Source organism: Schistocerca cancellata, chromosome 5, assembly GCF_023864275.1.
Source record: "Schistocerca cancellata isolate TAMUIC-IGC-003103 chromosome 5, iqSchCanc2.1, whole genome shotgun sequence".
Classification (NCBI taxonomy): domain Eukaryota; kingdom Metazoa; phylum Arthropoda; class Insecta; order Orthoptera; family Acrididae; genus Schistocerca; species Schistocerca cancellata.
Genome location: NC_064630.1, coordinates 689749511 through 689770894, shown reverse-complemented (window position 1 = coordinate 689770894; position 21384 = coordinate 689749511). Strand labels below are relative to the sequence as shown.

Genomic DNA, 21384 nt, shown 5'->3' with positions numbered 1-21384 from the left:
AGAAGAAGGCAATGTGAAGGCAAGGAGAAGAAGGCAATGTGAAGGCAAGGAGAAGAAGTCAAGGGAAAGAGTAAGGAAGACAGTGAGGTGGAGAAGAGCAAAGAAAGGAACCAACCAAAGGAAGGAAGAAACGAGAAGTGAAAAACCAAAAAGACCACAATCATAGGTCGTGGAACTGTCCGTCTCCGGACGCAGGCGCTAGCTACCCCTGTGAGGGGGATGGACTCCTTTTAGTCGCCTCTTACGACAGGCAGGAATACCTCGGGCCTATTCTAATCCCCGGACCCGCAGGGGGGCAAATTATGGAAGAGTAAGACGATTCCAAATTTATATAAAAATTTCGTAATACTACTTTACCTCATGCTTGAGAAACTGGTGTGTATGAATGAAATGTGATACTATTTCCTAACATAAAGCTTTTTGCTTGTAGTACGAAACAATCTAGTTTATTTGGTGTGTGTTACAAAATTGCTGCAATATTAGAAAAGCCTATGTTGTTTTATCTAGTAGACAGTGACAAAATAATTGTAATCAGATCGAGAAACCACACCAGTCTTGGGTATTATTTGGATTAACAGCTTTTTAAGATTTACATTGCGACATTTTGATTTTTCATGTAGCAAAATGTTTGACGAACTTCGATGAGGTAATAGATTCTTTCGCAGAAGCACGACATGTAAAGCTGTAGCAAGATTACAGAGAAAAAATGCTAGGACCTAAGGATTGAAGAAATGTGTACTTTCTTGCTTGTCTCTTGTCTTTATCAGTTTTATGGATCCTAAATTTAATTTTACATCACACAAAACAGCAAGTTATTAGCTAATAGGTAATAAAGAGTGCAAATTCTCTGAAGAGTTCTTGTTCTCCCGATTACAAATAATCCCATCCACTATTAATTGTGAGATTTTTTTTTTTTTATGTTTTTAAGAAGGGCAGGTTGTCAAACTGGCCAACTGGGAGCAGGAGGGGCACTACAGCATATTTCAATTTCCACTGTCCTGAATATAGTTTGATGGCATCCATTACAAAATATACATGTTTCAATTCCACAGAGTGAAATACAGTGACGTGCGATAGAAGAATACTGTATGAAGAGGCGTGGCACTGCACTTTGGCACACTTAAGACCAAATAACATGTCTTACATTTCCTCGAACACATATGTTTTCTGTTTCAGATTTTCCAGAAAGATGTGTGCTACAAGATGAACATATTTTGAAAATTCGATTTTTTTTTTTAGTATAGACCCCGTTAGCAAATATCATAGATCCGGGCCTGACGCGCAGAGCAATAGTGGGTAGTCTCTACGTGAACCGTGTTTACATTTAGTGATTTTGCTGTTTCCCCTTCGTTTACTCGCAAGTCAAATGAAAACAAAATGGATATCTGTGGCCGGGAGTTTTCAAGTGAATTAAAATACATTCACATAATTACGGAAAGCTAAAATATGTTGTTAGTTGCAGATTTGATTTTATTTCCACCTTATAGCCTTGCAGAACAATAAAGATATTTTTGTCTGTTTGCTAAAGAAATTTGACTTTTATTAACGTTTTCCACAGAGGCAGTCAATGTATTTAAAACGAAATGTTTAATTCCACAGTACTGGTTAGTTTCAACTGTTCACTGCATTTCAAGTGCACATTTTCATCTTCTAGCACGTGTGGCATTATGCCATAATAAAGAACCAAACATGAGATAATACAGTACTGGTGCTGCAAGAAAATTTACATCCCAAAAACCACACTGAAAAGCATATCAGGTCGAGGTCTACTTCATTGGGAATCTGGACATACAAATGTGCACTTTAAGAATGCATTTTAAATGTGCACAGTTTAGTATGGTTCACGAAATTCCAATGCTCTGTGAGCATCCTCAGATGTCTTGTTTCTTTTATGACACAATGTATGATCTTTCAACGTTTTACACATACGTACATACGGGCTTCCTACATCTTGGTCGCTGCGGAAGCGTGGTGTCACCTGTTATCTGCCATCTCTGGCAACTGCTGAAACGAACCTATTTCTAACAGGTCGCGGGAAAATATTGCAAATGGCAGTTTGAAAAGTGTTACTTTCACAGTAAATATCCTTTTACGTAAGTTGAGCTATGTGCAAGAATGTACCATGAATTTCTTAAATCACAGTGCGTTCGACTTTCATTTAAAAATCAACTCGACGAGCGATTTACAAGAATTTCATCCCAGATCAGACATTTATGTCATTATCAAAAATTTTACTGGCACATTTGTGTGATAGATCTTAAAGTGTAACACACGCAAGAAAGATCAACATTATATGCGAAAGCTTAGCTTCTCTTGCAGCTTATTAACCTCAGAGACCAATATTATGTATGAAAGCTTTGCTTTTCTTGTAGCAACACTATGTATACTAATTTCAACTATTAACTTTCACTGTTTGTGTATTCACGCTACTTAACAGTGATGTTGCTGCTGGCTGACTACATTATGTGTTCTATGTTCTGAATATCCGCTCTCATTGGCTGGCGAAATCACGTGACATGAGCTATGACTTGCTTACAAAAGCGCATCGCAATCTCGATTTCAATTATTCAGAAAGTAACATGCGGTGTTTGGTGGAATTCCACTGTATACTTTCATAATACGAAAATATGCAGCTTACATATTGCTGCGCATCAAAGATATTTCCAAAACATGTCTTTTTCCCTGAGTTACACTGTCTGAAGTGCTGGGAAATTGTATGCCCAAGTATAAAACTATAACCATTCAAAGGATTGATAAGTTTCACAGTTCCAAGGGAAAATACACTGTCACTTAACACGGACAAAGGGTGTTTTCACCTGGGAGAAAGTGTATTTTTAACCAGGAAATTCGAGAATTTTTTTTCCTTGTCCACATATACACTCTGTGTTTGAAGTCACCCCTGTTTCAGCACTGCTGCTATTGGTAGCAAATCACTGTGTTTACCATAAATCCTCCAGGTGGCTTCCTATACTTTTACAAAACAAATGGAGTGGTTGATGGAGTCCAGGAATGCTTGCCATGACCTTTTCCTACTCTCCTTAATTATGTGTCAAGTCTTGGCTCTTGCAACCCAAGAGGCTGTGGGTGAGGTTGGCTGGTGCTGGGCAGTACTTAAACCATCGAAGAGCCTGTCCCAGACTGCTGAGTGGCACTCACTGGTCCACCAAGGTACAGACTGCCTCCCATATGACCTTAGGACATTGGGATGCATATCATAAGTCAACAACATGATTGATCACTCATGTAATGTGGTCCCCCCATTCCTCGACACTGTTGCAGTGTTCAAACACAGCCAGCCAAATGAACAGCATCCAATTAGTCCTGCTGGCCATCTATTTTAGTCACTTCAGTTCAGGTAATTCGAGTCCACGATGGCTGAAAGGCAGAAAGAGATGTTTATGGCTGAGAATGACCCAGCAGCAGAAGCATAGAAAAGAGTAGAAGTACTTGTGTTTGAGGATACACAGCTTGTGAGACGTCATGAGGCTCTCCGAAACCAGACCCCTGAGGGCAAGCAGAGATCAAGTTCCACGAGATATGATGGGCACCAAAGTCTCCCAGTACGAGAATTGGTTGGGGGGGAGTTGCTCTGGAAGATGAAGCCTCAGAGTATACTGCATCTTGCAGAGGTAAATACAGCGATCCTCTAAAACACATGAATTTTAACTGCAACTGCTTGCAACAAGTCAGTTGCCAGTGGGAGAGCAGAGGAGTAGTGCACATTTTTTACGAACACAGCAACCCTTCCCTTGGCCATTTCCCCATTCAGGACATCCTTATGACAGAATGTATAGCTGTGTAGTACAGGGACATCAACACTTTAAAATGTTTCCTGCAAACACAAGCACAGGGGGTGTTCTTGAGCTAGGAGTTTCGGCTCCTCCATGTGTCCCAAACCCATTAACGTTCCACTGTTGGACGGGATGCATCTATTACAGGGGTAGCACTTTCATGCTGACTTTCTGCCAGGATGGATGGAGGCTCAGTCTTGGGGTGAGGTAATCGCCCCAGTATGACGACAATGCCCATTAACTCTGAAGTAGAGTCTAGAGACACGTCAGAGAGCATGACATCAATATTGTCAGAGTATGTACTTCCCATCTCAGTCAGTGGTTGAGTCTTCACCTTCGGTTTTGATTTTTTGGCCTGAGGAGGCATTGGAGCTACAACCACAGAAGTGGTAGTGGCAGTCCTGGACAGTGGACCAGAATGAATCTTCGGGGGGGAGGGGGGGGGGGGGGGGGGGAATCCAGCAATGTCGGCAACCATGGCCTTTTCTGAAGTTCTGGGAGGAGGGGCAAGCTTCGAAACAACTGCAGCAGCACACACGCACTGACAAATGCAGGTACTAGTCTGACATTAGCAACCTCTGTTTGTGTAGCAGCGTCTGCTTTCTGCACTGGATGTTTAAGAACAGAAGCAAAGGAGGTAGCAAACATTGTGAATAGCATGACCTTATACATATTTTTGGTCTCACCATATGGGCTGTGCTTCATAGTCTTAAGCTCACATATCTTCCGTTCATCAAGATATACACTACAGTCCCAACTCCAGACAGGGTGGGCCCCCGAGAAATTCACACACTTCAAAGGGGGATTAACAAGCAACACCTTCGTGGATTACCTTACCACATTTGCCGCAAGTGACTTCTCCGTCATATAACCAAAACAATGCACTGGGTTGGGGACAAAGGCAACATGCTTGCACAAAGGACTTGCCTTAACATGCTCAGGAAGTTTTGTGCTACTGACTGTCAGGACAAAGGAGACAGATTTTATAAAATTTCCATCTGCCCTCTTTATGATGTTTTTCATCTTCTACAGTCCATTCATCCTTCAGTTTCTCCTTTGGAATGTCCACCAAAGCCCTGCGTGTCACAACACCTTTGTTGTAATTCAAGGTAGTGTGTAGCTCAGTTTTTTGATGGCATGTTCCACGAAGTACTGAGCTTTCTGGAGGTTGTTAACTTGTTGGTAACTAGAAGTTTCCACCAACAGTGTCCCATTATGCAATCACTTGACTGATTTTAAATTGCCAGCAATACCCTCTAAGCCTTATTGGATATAGAAATGCTACACTTTCTCTTCCCTTTTCACTATTAAAAACACATTCTGATTACCAGCATGAGTTCTGAGATTTTGAGTTCTTTTATTTTCCCAGTAGGACATAAAGCTGGGACTGCAGTGTGGCAGGAATACTAGGGTGGAATGGCGGCACTGTTGAGTGAGATGGGTGGGGGGAGAGAGGTGGGAGGTAGGAAGGGTGTTGTAGGTGGGTTCTTAGTGACTTGGGGGAAGACAGCAGGTTTATTTCCCTGCTGGCTAGGACTGTGGGGAGGGAGGGGTGGCAGGTGCACAGGCTAGGCATGTGACACGTGAGTACCAGAGCTGATGAGGTGCGGTGCACGATGAAGGTCATACGCAGACACACATTGGGTGATTGTGACAGGACAGAGGAAGAGGAAGTTGTTGGGTAGAGTGTGTGGGGACAATGGATTAATGGAGATTCAGCCTGAAGAGTTACACGAGTGAAGGATGTGTTGAAAGGATAACTCCCATCTGAGTAGTTCAGTTCAGGAAAGCGATGGGTCCAGATGGCCCAGGTTGTGAGGCAGCGTTGAATTCCAGCATGATGCAATTGACTTCAGGTTATGGCACTGGGTAGTCAACTTTTTTCTTGGCCGAAGTTTGGCAGCAACCATTCGTTGTGGTGGACAGATGGTTAGCGGTCATACCAACATAATAAGCCAAGAAGCAACTGCAACAGAGTTGGTATAATCTACTTTCACATGTGGTTCTGCCTCTGATGGGATAGAGTGAGCCAATGATAGGATTGGAGTAGTAAGAGGTGGGTGAGTGGATTGGGCAGGGCTTGCAACTGGGCTTTTCACGGGCCTTCCCCCATCTTACAGTTATTTTCAGTTATCAGCAAATCATTCAAAAATGTTCATACGAGTTAACAGTTGTATACTGTAAAACTACCTGGCAGTAAACAGGACTTGTGTAGAATAACACATCCAATATTGTATCATTTGTAAAATTCCGCAGTTTTGGAATACTTGGTAGAGTGATACTCTTCAACTTTCTGTCAATACCAGTATCTTCACTATGCAGACTTGAATGCCAGGAAACAGGGATTATTTCTATGCGGTTGACAATCCCTTGTTCAGAAGACGATTTAAAATGAGACTGGAGCAGTTGCAGAGCAATACACCGAAAATCATCAACTGTAATCAAAAAAAGCAAAAGTTATATTACAGATTGTAATTAGCTATGCAAACTTAAGCATGGAAAAAGACCAAACAATACATATTTACTCACCAACTTCTACCACAGGTCGGAACCTCAAATCACACACTGATCCTATTCCGTGAACAAGAAACAGAAGATGGTCTATTCTGTCAGGTTCTCCTTCATCAATTTCAAATTCATCAACGCCTCGTTTCACTATGCGAGGTTTTGTTGGTATTTGCTGGAGTGAAAATTTTTATCTTTGTTAAGAGTTCATCATCAGTACAAATGAAAGGAGGTTCCAGAAACAGCACAAAACACAGAAATTTTATACTAACAGGTGTGTTGCCCCAAGCATCAGGTGATGTAGCTTGAGGAAACTGAACCATTACATTAGGCCCATGAAAAATAATATGCTCCCCATTCGATAATTCCACACGATGATGCCAGCTGTTTGTCACTGTGGCTACTTTATACTCTTCTTCCAACCTCGCAGAAACATTTTCATCGTATGGTATATATCTACTATCAAGAGAGCCCTTCGAAAACCATGAACAACGACGGACTTCTGTGGGGTTCTCTTCCCAGTAAACAGCCATTTTCTGCCGCCTCAAAATGTTGACATCATATCGGCCTCCATCTGTTGATACCACTGTCTCTGGTGAAAGATCAGCTGAAAAAAAGTTGTTATTACTGTGATTGCTATGTCCTTATTCTTTGCATTTAATGAAAAAAGGGTAAAGGGGGTGAACAAAACATTTTCCTGATTTCTGCAATAATATCCTCAGTTCGCAGAGCATCAACAAATATTCCTTTTTAGTCTTATCAGATTTGGGCAAAGTAACAATGTAGAATTCAATTAGAGCAGCTTTTCAAGACATCTTATTTATAATATACTTTGTGTACACAGTGTGTTTATAAATAAATGGTGTGCTTTTAAAATTAATAATAAATCTATTTATTGATTTATAGGGGCAAATCTTACAGCACTGGAAGTGGCAACTGTCCAAGTTTTTGATACATTAATCACTCTCCTTCAATATGTGCACCCTTGGTCACATGACACACATCTACATGGAAACCAAATTCTTTCTGTACTCCGTGTAGCATGTCCTGCATGATGGTCTGCAATGCATGCTTTATCCGATAACACACTTCCTCAAGGGACACAGACACTGCAGTACATAAATGCAGTCTTCCACAAAGCCCCATATAAAGAAAACACAGGGTTTTAAATCCAGCAAACAGAGTGGTCAGGGTAGAAACTGGTTGTCTGTTGCAGCATGCCCAATCTGCATTGCTGAAGAAAATGACTGACAAGCTCTTGTATATTCCTGTGAAAATGGGATGGAGCACTGTAAAGTTGCAAAATGTAATTGTCACAAGCTAGTGTTCAGCTGGACCAACAACCGGGCTTCCAACACATCTTGAAATGAGTTGCTCTTCACCGTTTGATGTCTGAAGAAGAATGGGCCATGCACTCCATCACAGGACACTGCACAGAAAACTTTCACTTTTTGAGAGTCATGTTGATGCTCTATCAGTGCATACGGTTTATCACTTCATCAGATAAGGGCACTGTGTGTGTTCACCTTGCCACTTACATGGAAAGTGGCTCTATCACAGAAGATGAGCCTTTCTACAGAACTGCCATTCTCCATTTTTAACTGCAGCTCTTCACAAAAGTCATACCTTTTCACTTTATCTGCTGGTGTAATGGCCTGCGCTAATCCCACTTTAAAACATAATGACTTACGCAAAACCTCCCACACAATAATATTTGGCATAATCAATTCCCTGCTTGCTTTACTAAGTGACATGTGAGGTATTTTAGTGACACCCCATGCACTCTTTCTACATCTGCATCAGACACACAGTGTTGACCAGGACTTTTCCTCTTACAAAGACATCAAGCTGCCACAAACTGTTGGATCCACCTACCTAAGTTATTCTTGTGTGGTGGGTCTTTCTTAACCCATGCATGAAACTCACACTACATTGTAACTACAGATCTGGACACCTCAAAATGGAGTACACAGAAAGCCTTTTGCTCTTGTGATGCTCTCTTGGAAACAAATGCTACGCCTGTGCAGTAAGCATTACAAGCGAACAGTCCGTAACACATCAAAAACTGAAAGTTACCACTGCTCATGTTGCAAGGTTTGCCCACATAAATGAATAAATGTATTTACTGTTAATTTTTTAAACTGCACATTTCATTTATAAACACACTATATTTGGGACTGCAGCTGAATTATTGTGGAACATGATGACAAATATTTCCAGCAGCAACTTTGCTCTAACACTTTATTTAAATGGCTGGAGTGAAGTGTACGATCCCATTATCAAATACAACGAAACCTTGAAACCCGTAATTCATCAAACAAAAGCTGAAAGTAGGGTGACAGCTAGAAAGATTTTTCACTGTATTTCCATGACCTTACTTATTCATCGTTTCACTTACCTATCCATAAAACCAACTGTACATTATTACTGAAATGACACCATAACCAGTTACAACTGTAAACTTCTCTGTTTATTCTCAGTGTACCTCTAAAAATTTTCTGATATAAATTATGAATGTGGAACCATCTGTGGCCGTTTCATTGTATATAAATCCATTCTAAAGCACAGTTTACACAGTTAAAATTGTCAGCTATCACCATTAGTTATGGTTAAATTTACACTTATTTCCACATAACTCGGTGAAAAGGGCATATGGTTGCTCACCACAGAGGAGGCACTGAGTGGCAGACATGCACACTGACTAAAGACCACTAGATACTATTTAACTATTGGAATAAGTCCTTCATCAGATGTAGACAAAACACATATACATTCACATACGAGTAGTGGCACGGGATTGAACAACGGCCCGATGCTGAAATCTATGTGCTTGGGACGTCTGCTGGTTCAGTTGGCATGTTGGCAGCCCTACAACTAAAACTCAGATGCTGTGGCAATAACTAGCATTTCAAAATATTTTTGCAGCACTCTGAGTGCCATATACATGACCTCAGCCACAGAAAGGCCTACCTTATTGTGTATAAAAGCTAGCCATGAAGCCTGGAGGACAAGTTGAGAAGGCGGGCTTCAAAATGGTTCAAATGGCTCTGAGCACTGTGGGACTTAACATCTGAGGTCATCAATCCCCTAGAACTTAGAACTACTTAAACCGAACTAACCTAAGGACGTCACACACATCCATGCCCGAGGCAGGATTCGAACCTGCGACCGTATCGGTTGCGCGGTTCCAGACTGAAGCGCCTAGAACTGCTCGGCCACAAGGCGGGCTTCAAATTGGTGTTCACTGTGTGTTGGTTTCTGCTGTGAGACCACCATGTTCTTCTCCCTTCCCACGAGGACCACCGCCCAGGGATCCTGCCACTGCCAGACTGGCCAAGGGACAAATCATTACCCTTCTAGGCACCAAGCCACTGGGCACCTGCCAGTAACTGGCACTTGCCTCACCTGGGTCTGGCACAACCGCCCACCAACATCAGGCTGCCCCATGCGACGCAGCACTATATAGGTATACCTACCTTGCACGGCTTTGGAACTCTGAGGACAGCAGCTACTGTTGTCCTCTTGCCGCTGCTGCAAATGCCTGACCAAGTCAGGGAACCAGGGAGACACGAGACAACTGAAGGCCACACAACCAGATGAGAATGAGCACCTGTGATAGCTGCTGCTGACTGTAGCTCGTAGTAAACAATTTCTGTGAAACCTGATTGTCTTGCTACAGCCACCTTCTCCTCATGCTGGGTTCCCACAGCCCTTGCCAAGCCATCAACACCCCAACACTCAGAGCGGAAGAATCCCATTATCTACACAACCAAAAGAATGGCTTTTCCACACTCCATCCCTCTCCCTGTAGCAGTAATTGCACGCCCAACCTACTACATTTGGAGTAAGAAGCAGAACTGACAAAGGTGCTATGGTCGTCAGCAATGTAAGTGAGCAACAGCATGTGCATTTTATAACCAACTGTGGATCATTGAATCTATTGTTCCTGGCTTTATACTCTTCCCACTATTCTGTTTTACAATATGTTTGGTATAGAATCAGTGCTAGTACCTGGGAGGGGCCCAAGGAATGAGCCAATGAGACTGGTTGTACATACGCAATGTAACCTACCAGGTCATAAGGCCTCATGCACTAAATCACACAGTGTGGTGTGCTGAATATGTTGAAGGAAAAGGTATTTTAGCAGGCAACACGGAGAAAGCGCATGGTTGAGATGAGGAAGGCCATACGTGCCTGGGAAGTGTAAGTCAGGTAGGTAGGTAGTACGTGACCATAGGCACAGTTTGCTGTAAGTAGAGAAGCAGGAATTTGCAGTCTGTAGTAGTGTGCGTGATATGTCCATATGTAGTGGAGTGCAAAATGTAAATAAACTTGCGTTTTTTCTTGTTATTTACTGAGGATAGATGTACATGTACATTACAGTTATCTTTAAGTTTGTGTTGCATTTATAAGAAAGGATTACAAGTAAGTGTAAAAGAGATGAGGCAAAAGTTTAAAGGAACTGTGAGACAACATTTTCTGTTTGCATTGTTGAGTACTGCAATATGTTAATAATTTTGTGAAGTGTGTACCTCTCATGCAAACAGTGATTTGTGTAGAAGTAGTGGTGCAAACTTGCAACAGAGGTAGGTTGTGAGTGAGTGTTGTAAACAGCAAAGAGTGTACGAGGAAATAGAGTAGCTATTAGTTCAGGTACAGAAGTGCCCAAAAGTATTTCGAAGAAAGCATTATATACAATTACTAAAAGTAAGTGTTAATAGAAAAAATTACCAGCAGGTAATTGAGAAGTATGTAATTGTAATCCATTTAATGCACAACTACGTTCAGTTTAAACAGTTATTTGACATCAAAACAAAAAATGACAATTCTTCTGGCTCAAAAGTAATTTGTAGGTCTAAGGACATAAGAATCAAACAAAACTATTATGGAATATGAGGAAAGTATCAGTATTTCATTGTATACCCACTGACATTGCTCACAGCTGCACATGTATCTGGCACTGAATTCACAAGATTCTGTAATAGATTAAGTGGGAAATTTGACATTCATCAAATAGGGCAGCAGGAAACTGATCCTGTTTTGTGAAGCTTCTATGTGAAAGGTGTCAATCCAATGCATCCCAAAGGTATTTAATTGGATTTACACCCAGGCTCTGGCTTGCCCGCACCAAAAGTTTGAATTTTTTACCTGAAAAGAATTTTTTTTTTAAATATCCAAAAGTGTATTTTGAATTAGCATACTGCTGAAATATCCAATTATCTGGCATATGCTTTCTCCCATATGTACCATATTCTTTTCTGAAATGACATTGTACAGGAAACAATCCATTTTTCCTTCTATTTGGACTATAAGATGAAAATAACCCCAAGAAAGACGGCCCCACAGCATGATGCTGCCGCCAGCATGCTTAGGGGTCAGTACCCGGTACTTTTTGTTGTACCTTTGGGTTTCTGGTCAACATATATGAAGTAATGAGCACACACTTGAAAGTCGCACACATTAGCAGTGTGTTGTCTTCTGCAAGAGTGTGCCGCGAAAGAGCAATACCATGAACTTCCGATAGAGCCCGCCACAGGCAAGTGCCTATTTAAACCCTGCCGCATTATGCACTAGCTCAGTTGTTATGTTATTACAGCTTGTAAACATTTGCCTTATCTTATTGTGTTCAGTGTATTTTATGGTGATTGATGTACATGCCACAGTCTAATAAAGTTGTACTAACATTCTTGGTCATGTTATGTGTCCAAATTATAGCAGTATACACTGTACACAATCAGAAGAAAGTATACTAATTTCACTTTTGTTACTCCATAAAATCTGTAGCATTCCAAGTTTGATGTTTCTTTGCAAACTATCCTGGTTGTTATTTTTTGAATTTAGGAGTGGTTTACGTAATGGTTGTCTACCATTTAAATCACCTGCTACTAGGCAACTTTTTCATTAGACACATGTAGGTCCAGTCCATGATGCTATTCGAAACATCCCTAACCTGTTGAGACGATTCTCTCGGATCAGCAGCCTACTGCTTACAACTCATTCTGTTCTCCCTCGTCATTTTTTTGAGGATGACCTGACATTCGCAGAGTTTATTGTACCGTTGACGAGTTCATTAGAGATGGAGCACAAGCTCAGATGAGGGAAGGATAGGGAAGGAAATCAGCTGTGCCCTTTCAAAAGAACCATCCCAGCAATTGCCTGAAGCAATTTAGAGGAATCACAGAAAACCTAAATCTGGATGGCTGGACAAGGGTTTGAATTGTCATCCTCCCGAATGCAACTCCAGTGTGCTAACCACTGTGCCAGCTCACCTGGTTTCCTGTTTTTGCCATTGACACACACACTTATAGTAGTCGTGATAAGCCAAAGTCTCTACCAATGGCAGACGCTGACTTTCCCTCCCACAATGCATGTAAAACAGGTAAGTCTCACATCAGCCAATAATTCTTTGCATTTTTGCATGCTTCTAGTTGTACCTACAAACAAACGAACACTGTCTGAATGACTAACTGTGATGCCAGAATATTGAGTGGTTAGGGTTTCCAGTCTTCGCGAGACTGACTCTAAACAGCAATAGACAGATTCTACATGCATATGAGATGATTGTCAGACATTACATCATCACTAAACCACTCAAGGTCCTTCAGGATACAGTGAGTGCAACAGCAAAAAATCCACCTACAAAATCTGTCCTAGCTAGAGAAATGACATCATGGGAGAATGTATTGGGTACTAGTGAAATTTTTTTGAGGTATCACTGGTGCACTAAGGGCACCAGGAGGACAACTGAAAAGTGACTGTGGCCCAGGAAGTCTATCAGTGATATCCCGGAGCTCATGGAGTGTGATACACTGGACTACTTTCTCGAGATGTAATTTTGAGTTGAGATATTGAGGTTTATTATGAAATATTGAGGATTTGATGTGAAAACAATGTGTTAGGGTCATGATTATGTTGTATTATGGTAGATAATGAGGTATTGTGCATATTACTGAAGTATTCTGAGTCTGATGAAGTTAGTACATGGAATTGTGATAGTTCTCTAGTCATTATGTCTGAAAATGCAGTCACAGCCATGCTACTACAGACTCTCATCTTTTGTAAACAGTTTGCCTTATTTCAGAGTGATAAGGCAACAGTTAGTATGCATACAGTTCTGTAAGTTTGTACAGGTCTAGAAGCACCCGATTTTAATTTTGAGCATGTAATGCTGTTTGTGTAGGATAATGCAGGGCATGACCCAACAGTACACATGAGAACTTATTCACATTTTCTTATATATTAGGTGAATGCATTTGCTGTGTATTTATGGAAAGTTAGTAGTATTAGCATATGAGTACTATTACCTGGGAAAGACTAGCAATACAATGCCTCCTAGATACCTACACCCTTATTCCTATGAGACAGTTTTGCACTGCTGCAAAAATGGACAAGTCACAGCTAAAGATTAAAAGAGGTTTACTGACTCCTCAGTGAGGCAGCTTGAGTGCTGCAGAAAACAGCAAGAGGACCACAGAAAGGGATTTAAGTGTGAATAATGGAAATGAGATGCACATAAAACAAGAAGCAAAGACACAGTTGCTGAGCCCAGGTAAGTGGAATGTTGTAAACAGTGTAAATATAAAGAGGGAATGAAAAGTAAAGGCATACAGCAGCTAATCTAGAATCTGTTCTCTTGACTTGTATTTGGATGTAGAGATTGAAAAATGTAAATTGTACACACAATAGCCCCTCCATTTCAGCCAGACTTTAAGCAGGAATTCCATGGGCCGAGTTATTCCAAGAGGGGACGAGTGTAGTGGAGTGAGATTGAGCCAGGACTCCATTCTGAAATTCAGGCAACTCACACCATGCCTGCTGTTCTGCAACTACGACAAGGGCACTGCAGCAATAACCGACATTCTGGGACATTTCGTTAGTGCTCGCCAGGTCATGTGCATGACCTCAGCTACAAGACCTGCTTTGTCACGTATAAAAGCTGTCAGTCTGGCCAGTCTAGTTATGTCGCAACAGCTGGGCTTAAAGTCAGGCAGAAGGCCATCAACATTCTTCCGCAAACCCGCAAGGAAGGCCTGCTGGGGGTCCTGCCACTATCGGATGGGCCAAAGGATGAACTGGTGTCCTCCTAGTCACTGAGCACCTGTCAGTGCCCGACACTCACCTCCACTGAGTGCAACACAACTGCCTGCCAGCAGCGTAACACCTCCATGTCGCCTCACCTGATGCAGCACTACCTAGTTATGCCTACCTCGCAAGGCCTCAGCACTGTTGGGGCAGTAGCTACTGCCATCCTCATGACACCACTTGCTGCCACCATGGACTGCAAGATCGATGCCCGACTGTGTCAGGCAAGCAGAGGCGCATGGGATGATGCCAGGCTGTGCCAGTGGATGAGAGAATGCACCTGTAACTGCTGCAGCTTGTTGAAGCAATAAAGAGTTTATAGCAAGCATCTGTCTTGCTTCTTCCTGCAGGGATCTCCTTGTCTGTCAGAGTAGGCTGCCACAGTTTTTGCCAACCCGTCGAACACTCTATGCCCAGATTGGAAGCCCCCACCATTTTGACAAAACACTCTCCCCCCCCCTCCACACACACACACACACACACACACACACACACACACACACACACACACACACACACACACACACACACACACACACACACACGGGGGGGGGGGGGGGGGGGGGGGGGGCAATGCACGTGCAGGATCTATAGTCTCTGGGTGTTATGGACCAACTCTCTATTCAATCTATTCAATGTGCCTGTCTGCCACTTAGTTATTCCATCCCAGGTTTTCCACTGTTTGATATATTCAAACCTTCTGTTCACTACCTGTGGGCTCATGTTTGAAGACAGTTATTTTAAATAATTATTTCATTCTATATATATTTTTTATTTGCTTCATCATTACTGGTAGCTACTTTTTAATTAAATAATTTGAGACTTTAAATCCTGTATAACATCTGCTTTATTCTTGTTCATAAGGCTTCTCCTCTCCTACAAATAAGGAACTCCTTGTAGTCATCATCTTACTATGAATTAAGCAAACACTTAACAGCAGCAGGGTAAAAGCTTTTCCTGTTTTACTAAGGTTAAGTTGTCCATGATGCAGTACTTACATGAAGTAAAAGCTTCCTCCAATGCAAGAGAATCTGCCATGCTGAAAGGTTTCCATACAACTTTTGTCTCAACTTCCTTTTTGAAAAACCAGTGATGATAAACTTGTCTATAGACTGAACCTGCATTCATCTAAATATGGATAAAATGTTTTTTGTAAAAAAATGTGCCATCAATGTGGATAAGTGACTGCAGATCATTAAATGAAATAATAATTGAAAGCATTTATTGCACCATGAATTAAATTATTAACAAATCTACTCAATTTGCAGTGAGTTTCATTGTAATGAAAAAGCATCTCGTAAACTGTATTAATCCACATCAAGACTGCATGAAACTTAAATAAAAACTTTGATTTGGTACAGTGACATTTCTTACTTGCTGCTTCATTTTAAAATTAGTTACTCGCTTGACCCTTTTATCAAACAAGATTTATTACTGTCACTGAAAAAGAACATTGTATGACAATGGACAAAATGTATTACTTCCTGTTTACAGGTGAAACAACAGTTTTGGTTCATTTCTCACAGTAAATTTACTTTCATAGTCTATTGTTGTTCCCATAGTAGTTTAAGGCACAAAGTATTGACGAAGAAGTATCAGTAGAAAGATAAACAAAATAACTATATTCAAGTTACATACTTGTCCAGTAAATGACTGTGGTGAAACAGTAGGTGCTCCAGAACCGTTAGTAATTGGAGACTGATACTGAACGGATCCAACAGAGGCTGCAACCGGCTGAGGTTCGTTTGGAGTAGCCATTTTCTCATGTATATGAATAGGCTGAAATATTTGAGCTGAATGTGTGACTGACTGTGTAAGTGGCGGTAATGGTGAAGTATTTGCAGTCACATGAGGTGCAGAAACCGGAGACCATGAAAGTCCGGGTGGTTGAGCATACACTGGTCTCTTCTGATGACCTAGGCGAAATGTATTTGTCCCAGCTGAAACAACAGAAATATGCCAATGCTAAGAATTCACAGTTAAAAATCCCCAAGCAAGACCAGTTCGTTATTACTAGTATTATTGACACACTATATATATCAATGGGCATAAGTGGAGGAGGAAGAGGACAGAATGTTGCTCAATACTGCCCTCACATCAACATCATAATTTTCTTAAAAAGGAAAAAAAATTAATGCACTGAAATTAAAATAATAGCCTCTTACTGTGATTACATGTAACTTTAGCAGTACAGGAGAAACTAACAATAAAAAGATATGCACACCAGAAATCTTAATAACATTAAAATTATCAGTTCCAGGCCAGAAACTTTAAAGCAAGTAATCCAGACACAATTCACAAAACGTAAAACATCTGATTACCACGCACCTTACTGGGAACAAAGTGAGATGGAATGAAAATTATTTTTCTTAGTCCATTTTACACAGAAAATAAAATTTATGCATAATAATAAGTAAAGAACTAAGCCTGTTGTGTGTTATGTAGGATTATGAGAAGTTCACAGCACAAATGACACATTTAACAGTTGCGGGGGGAGGGGTGTCTATAATTATTCAGTACTAATAAATCTCAAGGCTGCTTCAGTAATTTAGAAGCAAATACAAGTAAGTTCATTCATGAGAATACAAGAAAACATATCAATGTTTAAAGAGTGACAACATTATTATTGTTTCGAAAACCTCTGGCAAAGAACTGACAAAGCTGAGTGACAAATATAAAAAAAACTCCTCTGGTTTTTCAGATGGAATCTAATATTTCGTTTCAGAAACAAAATACACACTAGTGATAGACAAGCAAAAAATAAATTACTTAGCTTAGTAACAAAGTACACAAATGCTTTCAATAATAAATGTCTGATAATGTTGTGGAGACACTCATTAGTGCACCATTTACCCATCAGTGCAACACCTTCAGCCTTTCCCCATGTACCTCTCATTAAAATTAACTTTCTACTTCCACTCTTGACCAATTTAAAATGTCTCATTTGCCTTTTCGTTTCTTTGTGAGGAGAACCTCTTCATGTGCATGTGTGTGCACATGGTCTAATGTTTAGAAACCAAGTGTCCTCTAATCCCTCCCCCTGCAGTTTATAGGGACTGCAGTTCAGAAACCATGAATGCTTCAAATTTTTCTACATGTATTATTACTTTTAATAATCAAAATTATTTTCCACTGCCTAAATGAAATCTCTCTCCATAACAGTGCCTCATCCAACAATTTCCCCATAATCAAAGTATACTCTGCAAAAATGAGGATGTTTTTCTACCAGAGAAAAAGTAACACACTTGTATGGTCTAGAGTTCTGGTGACTGTCATTGGCTCATTGGATGTAAAAGCAAAAACATTCTGAATCACTCACAAAATGTTATATTTGTGGATGGCAATTTATTTCAGAGGTGCAGCTTCAACTAATTTTGGAAATTTCAGAGTATGGCCTGTCAGATCAGTTTTCAGAAATGTGATGTCACTGCTACAAAAGTACAACTTTTACAGCTAAGATTATGTGAAAATCAAGTACATTATATGTGAACATAATCTATAATAATGACCCTCACTTACCTTAGTAAAGAAAGGCGAACCTACATTTAGAGCATTTTCAAATTGGGAGAAAGCTTTTGATAAAGTACCAAGTATAAAATATTGGGAGTGAAAAGTTATTTAGAACTTTTACATCAATCTTACTGCAGTTATAAGAGTCAAAGACATGAAAGAGAAGCACAGTTGAGAAGGGAGTGAAACTGGGTTGCTGCCTATCTCCAATGTTATTCAATCTGTACAATGCACAAGCACCAATGAAAATCCCGAAAAAAATTAAAGTTCACACAGAAGAATTAAACTTTGCAGGTTTGCCAATGCCACTGTAATCTGTCAGAGAGAGCAAAGAACGCGGAAGTGAAATGCGGTTATAGGATGAACATCAACAAAAGTAAAACAAGGGTAATTCTAATTAAATTGTAACTCTGAGGGAATCATCATCATCATCATCATCATCATCATCATTTAAGACTGATTATGCCTTTCAGCGTTCAGTCTGGAGCATAGCCCCCCTTATACAGTTCCTCCATGATCCCCTATTCAGTGCTAACTTTGGTGCCTCTTCTGATGTTAAACCTATTACTTCAAAATCATTCTTAACCAAATCCAGGTACCTTCTCCTCGGTCTGCCCCGACTCCTCCTACCCCCTACTGCTGAATCCATGAGTCTCTTGGGTAACCTTGCTTCTCCCATGCGTGTAACATGACCCCACCATCTACGCCTGTTCGCCCTGACTGCTACATCTATAGAGTTCATTCCCAGTTTTTCTTTGATTTCCTCATTGTGGACACCCTCCTGCCATTGTTCCCATCTACTAGTACCTGCAATCATCCTAGCTACTTTCATATCCGTAACCTCAACCTTGTTGATAAGGTAGCCTGAATCCACCCAGCTTTCGCTCCCATACAACAAAGTTGGTCGAAAGATTGAACGGTGCACAGATAACTTAGTCTTGGTACTGACTTCCTTCTTGCAGAAGAGAGTAGATCGTAGCTGAGCACTCACTGCATTAGCTTTGCTACACCTCGCTTCCAGTTCTTTCACTATGTTGCCATCCTGTGAGAATATGCATCCTAAGTACTTGAAACCGTCCACCTGTTCTAACTTTGTTCCTCCTATTTGCACTCAATCCGTTTATATTTCTTTCCCACTGACATTACTTTCGTTTTGGAGATGCTAATCTTCATACCATAGTCCTTACATTTCTGATCTAGCTCTGAAATATTACTTTGCAAACTTTCAATCGAATCTGCCATCACAAGTAAGTAGGATTGGATTGGATTGTTTGGGGGAAGAGACCAAACAGCGAGGTCATCGGTCTCATCGGATTAGGGAAGGAAGTCGGCCGTGCCCTTTCAGAGGAACCATCCCGGCATTTGCCTGGAGCGATTTAGGGAAATCACGGAAAACCGAAATCAGGATGGCCGGACGCGGGATTGAACCGTCGTCCTCCCGAATGCGAACAAGTAAGTCATCGGCATATGCAAGACTGCTTATTTTGTGTTCACATATCTTAATCTCACCCAGCCAGTCTATTGTTTTCAACATATGATCCATAAATAATATGAACAACAGTGGAGACAGGTTGCAGCCTTGTCTTACCCCTGAAACTACTCTGAACCATGAACTCAATTTACCGTCAACTCTAACTGCTGCCTGACTATCCATGTAAAGACCTTTAATTGCTTGCAAAAGTTTGCCTCCTATTCCATAATCTTGTAGAACAGACAATAACTTCCTCCTAGGGACCCGGTCATATGCCTTTTCTAGATCTATAAAGCATAGATACAATTCCCTGTTCCACTCATAACACTTCTCCATTATTTGCCGTAAGCTAAAGATCTGGTCCCGACAACCTCTAAGAGGCCTAAACCCACACTGATTTTCATCGAATTGGTCCTCAACTAATACTCGCACTTTCCTTTCAACAATACCTGAGAAGATTTTACCCACAACGCTGATTAAAGAGATACCTCTGTAGTTGTTACAATCTTTTCTGTTTTCATGTTTAAAGATTGGTGTGATTACTTCTTTTGTCCAGTCTGATGGAACCTGTCCCGACTCCCAGGCCATTTCAATTATCCTGTGTAGCCATTTAAGACCTGACATTCCACTGTATTTGATGAGTTCCGACTTAATTTCATCCACCCCAGCCGCTTTATTGCACTGCAATCTGTTGACCATTTTTTCCACTTCCTCAAATGTGATCCTATTTCCATCATCATTCCTATCCCATTCTACCTCGAAATCTGAAACATTACTGATCGCATTTTCACCTACATTGAGCAACTCTTCAAAATATTCCCTCTATCTGCCCAAGGCATCCACAGGATTCACCAGCAGTTTTCCTGACCTGTCCAAAATACTTGTCATTTCCTTCTTACCTCCCTTTCAAAGACTGCTAATTACACTCCAGAATGGTTTTCCAGCAGCTTGACCCATAGTCTCCAACCTGTTTCCAAAGTCTTCCCACGATTTCTTCTTGGATGCTGCAATTATCTGTTTGGCTTTGTTTCTTTCTTCAACATAACTTTCTCTGTCTACCTGGGTTCTGGTATGTAGCCATTTTTGATACGCCTTCTTTTTCCTTTTACAGGCTGCCGTGACTATCATTCCACCAAACTGTTTGCTTCATCCTACTTTTACACACTACTGTTCCAAGACATTCTTTAGCCACTTCTAGTACTGTGTCCCTGTACCTTGTCCATTCCTTTTCCAATGACTGTAATTGACTACATTCAACTAACTGGTACCTTTCTGAGATCGCTGTTATGTACTTGTGCCTGATTTCCTTATCCTGAAGTTTCTCCACTCTTATCCTCCTACAAATGGACCTGACTTCCTGCACTTTTGGCCTCACAATCCCAATTTCACTGCAGATTAAATAATGATCAGTGTCTGATGGAATTCGATTAGGAAATGAGATAACAAAAACAGATGGGTTTTGATATTTAGTAGCCAAAACAAATATCAATGGTCAAAGTAGAGTGCATATATAGTGACCGATAACAGCAAGAAGAGCCAATCAGAAGAGGGGAAATTTGTTAACATAGAATATAAATCTAAATGGTATAAAGACTTTTCTGCAGGTATTTACCTTGAGTGTAGCCTTGTACAGAAGTGAAACATGGATGATAAACAGTACAGACAAAAAGAGAACTGAAAACTGAAGCTTATGAAATGTGATTCCACAGAAGAATGCTGAAGATTGGACAGGAAGATAAGGTAAATAATGAAGATGCACTGAATTAAATCAAGGAAGAACAAAATTTATGGCATAATTTGACTAAATAACTAAGAGTGTGAGAGTGAGTGTGAGTGCGTACAGACAGACCGAAGATGATGGCACCAAGTTGCATACTACTTTTCTCCATACAAGCTATTTTCCTGAGACTCTCCATGAAAATGTCATGAGCATTTATCTATGACTGATTCATAAATCAGACAGTGACTGGTGACATAATGTTATGGAGAAGAGGACAAAATGAAAGTGAGAGGAAGGATTGTGAA

General features: G+C 40.8%; 1 protein-coding gene across 1 annotated transcript in view; it reads right to left on the bottom strand.

Moving 5' to 3' along the window:
* Positions 1–21384, bottom strand: part of LOC126187708 (phospholipase DDHD2) — a 208278-nt gene that overhangs the window by 79203 nt on the left and 107691 nt on the right. The window contains exons 3-7 of the mRNA XM_049928952.1: positions 16017–16318; positions 15377–15506; positions 6569–6903; positions 6321–6471; positions 5982–6226 (exon numbers count right to left, since the gene is read on the bottom strand). Coding sequence (XP_049784909.1) covers positions 5982–6226; positions 6321–6471; positions 6569–6903; positions 15377–15506; positions 16017–16318 — 1163 coding nt within the window. The remainder of the gene's footprint in view (positions 1–5981; positions 6227–6320; positions 6472–6568; positions 6904–15376; positions 15507–16016; positions 16319–21384) is intronic.